General features: G+C 45.6%; 1 protein-coding gene across 1 annotated transcript; it reads left to right on the top strand.

Annotated features, from left to right (window-relative positions):
- Positions 1-1027: 1027 nt before the first annotated feature.
- Positions 1028-3115, top strand: LOC136941004 (WAP, Kazal, immunoglobulin, Kunitz and NTR domain-containing protein 2-like). The gene is made up of 3 exons (XM_067233372.1): positions 1028-1068; positions 1447-1763; positions 1909-3115. The coding sequence occupies exons 1-3, from the start codon at positions 1033-1035 to the stop codon at positions 3113-3115; spliced, it is 1560 nt and encodes a 519-aa protein (XP_067089473.1). The 5' UTR covers positions 1028-1032.
- The last annotated feature ends 623 nt before the right edge of the window (positions 3116-3738 follow it).

The raw sequence follows: 3738 nt of genomic DNA, 5'->3' as shown, positions 1-3738 counted from the left end.
TCTTCTGGAAACAGATACCAAGTGTCTATTAGTAATCACGAATACATGCTGAAATAATTGTTTCTAGAAGCAAATATCTTCAAATTGTCTAATTTAGTCTCTTATAGCAAGTGTCATACAGATATTAACCCAATTTTTAACATTGCTGTAAAACTTAGACTGATCCACCCAACATATTGTTGTTGAAAGGTATAAGATATGCCTAAACAACACAAACTTCCACATTTTGGCAACTCATGACGACAACCCAGGACTGCTAAACCCCTCAAAAGTTTAGAAATGTGGATAAAAGTAACAAGCTTACTGTTGCAGTAGGCTAAATTTACATAAATTACTAACATATTTAAATATAACAATATATCTATCCCCTAATAAAAATTATTTTGTTAAAGTCATTGGCCGGACACAATAGAATTGTGAATCAACCTTGCAAGCAAAGGGTTAAAAGGTGTCACGGCGCCTTGCACACAGGTGCCTTTTCTCCAGTCCGCGTCAGAGACTGAAGTCTCTGAAGACTTTTTAGTAAGCTCATCATAACTGTAACTCGTCTGCGATCTGCAGTCGGTAAAGACTAGCCACTGTAATTCATGTAGTTTCATCCCAAGTAATAGGTTTCACATACCGCTACCTAATCTCTTCGGACTATTATACGTGGATTCACACAGACTGGGGAGTCCTCCTGCTACAAATCGCGTTGAACACATGTCTCCACGCCGTTTTTATTTGTCAAATTAGTTCGTGTACATTTTGCTGGGTTGTTAAACTGACAGGTTTTCACATCGGAAAGTAAACTTCAACATTCAAATACGTTTTTAATTATTTGGGATCTTTGCGATCGTCCGTTACGCGCTGGATATGTGGTGGATGTTGTTTCCCCGGTGGATTTGGTTTGTGTTTGGACGATGTTTCGTCTTCTACTTAATAGTAGACCACGCTCGGGTAAGAGCTATGCCCATGTCTGTTGCCAAAGTGGTTTACTCTCATGCAGGAATGTGTCCCAACGAGATGAACCCCAACTTGTGGGTGGATGCAATGAGCACCTGCATGCGCGAATGCGAATCCGACCAGGTAAATTCACTATCTTAGTGGTGGAAAGTTTGTGGAGTAGATACACAAACAATTTTTTATTTTGTCTGTACACTCCAACAAAAAAAAAAAAAGGCTTTCTGCTGTGTCCCAATTAAAGGCAGTTCAAAATAAGTTGCAATGAGGAAATCCAAAACATTTAATTGCTTAGATATTCTTATTAACAGACGTTTTTACTGTGAAAAATTATTGTTGTGATCCATAACCATTTAGCCATTGTTATGTCAACTGCGTTGTGCTTTATTGCCTTATTACTTATTTTATACCTTTATTATAATTTCAGTCTTCCATTTATTATGAAAGAATTCCTCTTAATGCCAAAGGCACATGCACAATAATTTTCCTGTTTCCCTACCTAAGGACTGTGAGACCTTCGAAAAGTGCTGCCCCAACGTGTGTGGTAACAAAAGCTGCGTGGCGGCGCGCTACATGGACATCAAAGGAAGCAAGGGTCCCGTGGGCATGCCAAAGGGTGCCACCTGCGACAAGTTTATGTGCACCCAGCAGGGTTCCGAGTGTGACATCTGGGATGGCCAACCCGTGTGTAAGTGCCGTGACCGCTGTGAGAGGGAGCCCCACTTCACTTGTGCCTCGGACGGGATGACCTACTACAACAAGTGCTACATGGACGCGGAGGCCTGTTCCAAGGGCATCTCCATCTCCATGGTCACGTGCAGGTAAGGAATTGGGTAGAAATACAACATATTTAACCTTGCTCTTTTGTTTATTATTGTTATATATTTGTTGGTTTGTTTACCAAACACAGTTGCTAAAAAGTTACCTTGAGGTGCAAATATGTTATTTTTCTTATCATATCCTGAGGTACCACCTCACCTGGCCCAACACCAGCCCACTTCCCCTGGAGACCACCCTGCGGCCAACCACCGCCCTCCTGGAAACCACCCTCCCCGCCGACATCCACCCTCCCAGTATACTCAGCAGCCCAACCCAGCAGGCTGTGTTTGTTGGCGAGACGGCCGGCTTCCTGTGTGAGGTTTCTGGAAAGCCCCACCCAGAAGTGACATGGGAGAAGCAGCTGGAGGGGAAGGAGAACACGGTGATGGGGCCCAATCACGTGAAGGGGAACATGGTGGTCACCAATATCGGCCAGCTGGTCATCTACAACACCCAGCCGCAAGACGCTGGCATCTACACCTGCACCGCCAAGAACGTGGGCGGCACCGTAGCCTCCCACTTCCCTCTGGCGGTCATCCAGAAAACCCCAGGGCGCAGAGAGGGGGCTGGTGCGAACGCAACCCACCTGCCCTTCCCCGCCGAGGAGTGTCTAAAGGGGCCGGACACAGACGACTGTGGGGAAGAGATCATTAGCTGGCACTACGAGTCCAAGAGGAACAACTGCTTTACCTTCACCTACAGCCAGTGCAACAAGAACCGCAACCACTTTGACACCTATGAGGCTTGCATGCTGTCGTGTGGGGCAGAGTTGTCGGCTCCATGCAGCCTCCCCAGCCTCCAAGGCCCATGCAAGGCCTACGAGCCACGCTGGGCCTACAGCAGCAGCCTCAAGCAGTGCCAGTCATTCGTCTACGGAGGCTGTGGCGGCAACGAGAACAACTTTGAGTCCAAAGAAGCCTGTGATGAGATGTGCCCCTTCCCCAAGAACAACAACTGCAAGATGTGCAAACCACGGGGCAAAATGGTGGCCATTTTCTGCAAGAGTGATTTTGTGATCCTTGGCCGTGTGACAGACCTGACAGAAGAGCAGGACTCGGGCCATGCCCTGGTGACGGTGGAAGAGATCCTGAAAGACGAGAAGATGGGCCTCAAGTTCTTCGGCCAGGAACCCTTGGAGGTCACGCTACTCAACATGGATTGGAGCTGCCCATGTCCCAACATCACCAGGGCTGACAGCCAGCTCATCATCATGGGGGATGTCCACAATGGCATGGCTGTTCTCCAGCCTGACAGCTTTGTGGGCTCCTCCAGCACACGGAGAGTCCGGAAGCTCCGTGAGGTTGTCCAAAAGAAGACCTGTGATGTTCTCAAAGAGTTTTCCACCACCCAGTAGATCTGTATGAGATTTCCTGTTACCCCCCCCCCTCTCTCTCTCTCTCTCTCTCTCTCGTTCTCTCTCTCTCACTTTCCGTGTGAAAAGATCCTCAACAGTCTGCAGAGAACTAGTGTTCACAATATCTGTTGGGAGCTTCTTCAAAATCTTTCTTTTTACAGGTCTGTTGGTACACATTTCAGAATTAGAACACAATTTCAGGAAAACACTTTCTAAGCATTCATGCTACCAGACTGGTTCATTCTTTTTTCTGTCTCAATACATACCCTCCAATGACCAGAACAAGGCTCTGAAGGACTTTGTGAAAGTATCTCCCAAATGAACAGTTTCAGCCACGCAATGATTTTTTTCTTTCCATCGGCCCCCATACTAATATTTGGGCAACAAATGTTGGGACTCAAGTACGCACTGCACATATAATATGAGACTGGAGGTTCTTTTGAAATGTGAGATTCACTATTTACTAGTTGATAAAAAGTATATAGTAGTGGGAACTTGTATCAAGCACTTAACAATATTCTAGTCCAACTAAAATGAAAGTAAATTTAAATCCAAAAGTATTATCTTGAACATACTAATGCCTTACAGATAGCTATAAATTGTATTCCTTAACAATAACTATT

The sequence above is a fragment of the Osmerus mordax genome, chromosome 3, assembly GCF_038355195.1.
Source record: "Osmerus mordax isolate fOsmMor3 chromosome 3, fOsmMor3.pri, whole genome shotgun sequence".
NCBI classification, from domain to species: domain Eukaryota; kingdom Metazoa; phylum Chordata; class Actinopteri; order Osmeriformes; family Osmeridae; genus Osmerus; species Osmerus mordax.
The sequence above is the reverse complement of the archived record's forward strand: the minus strand, read 5'-3'. Positions and strand labels throughout refer to the sequence as shown.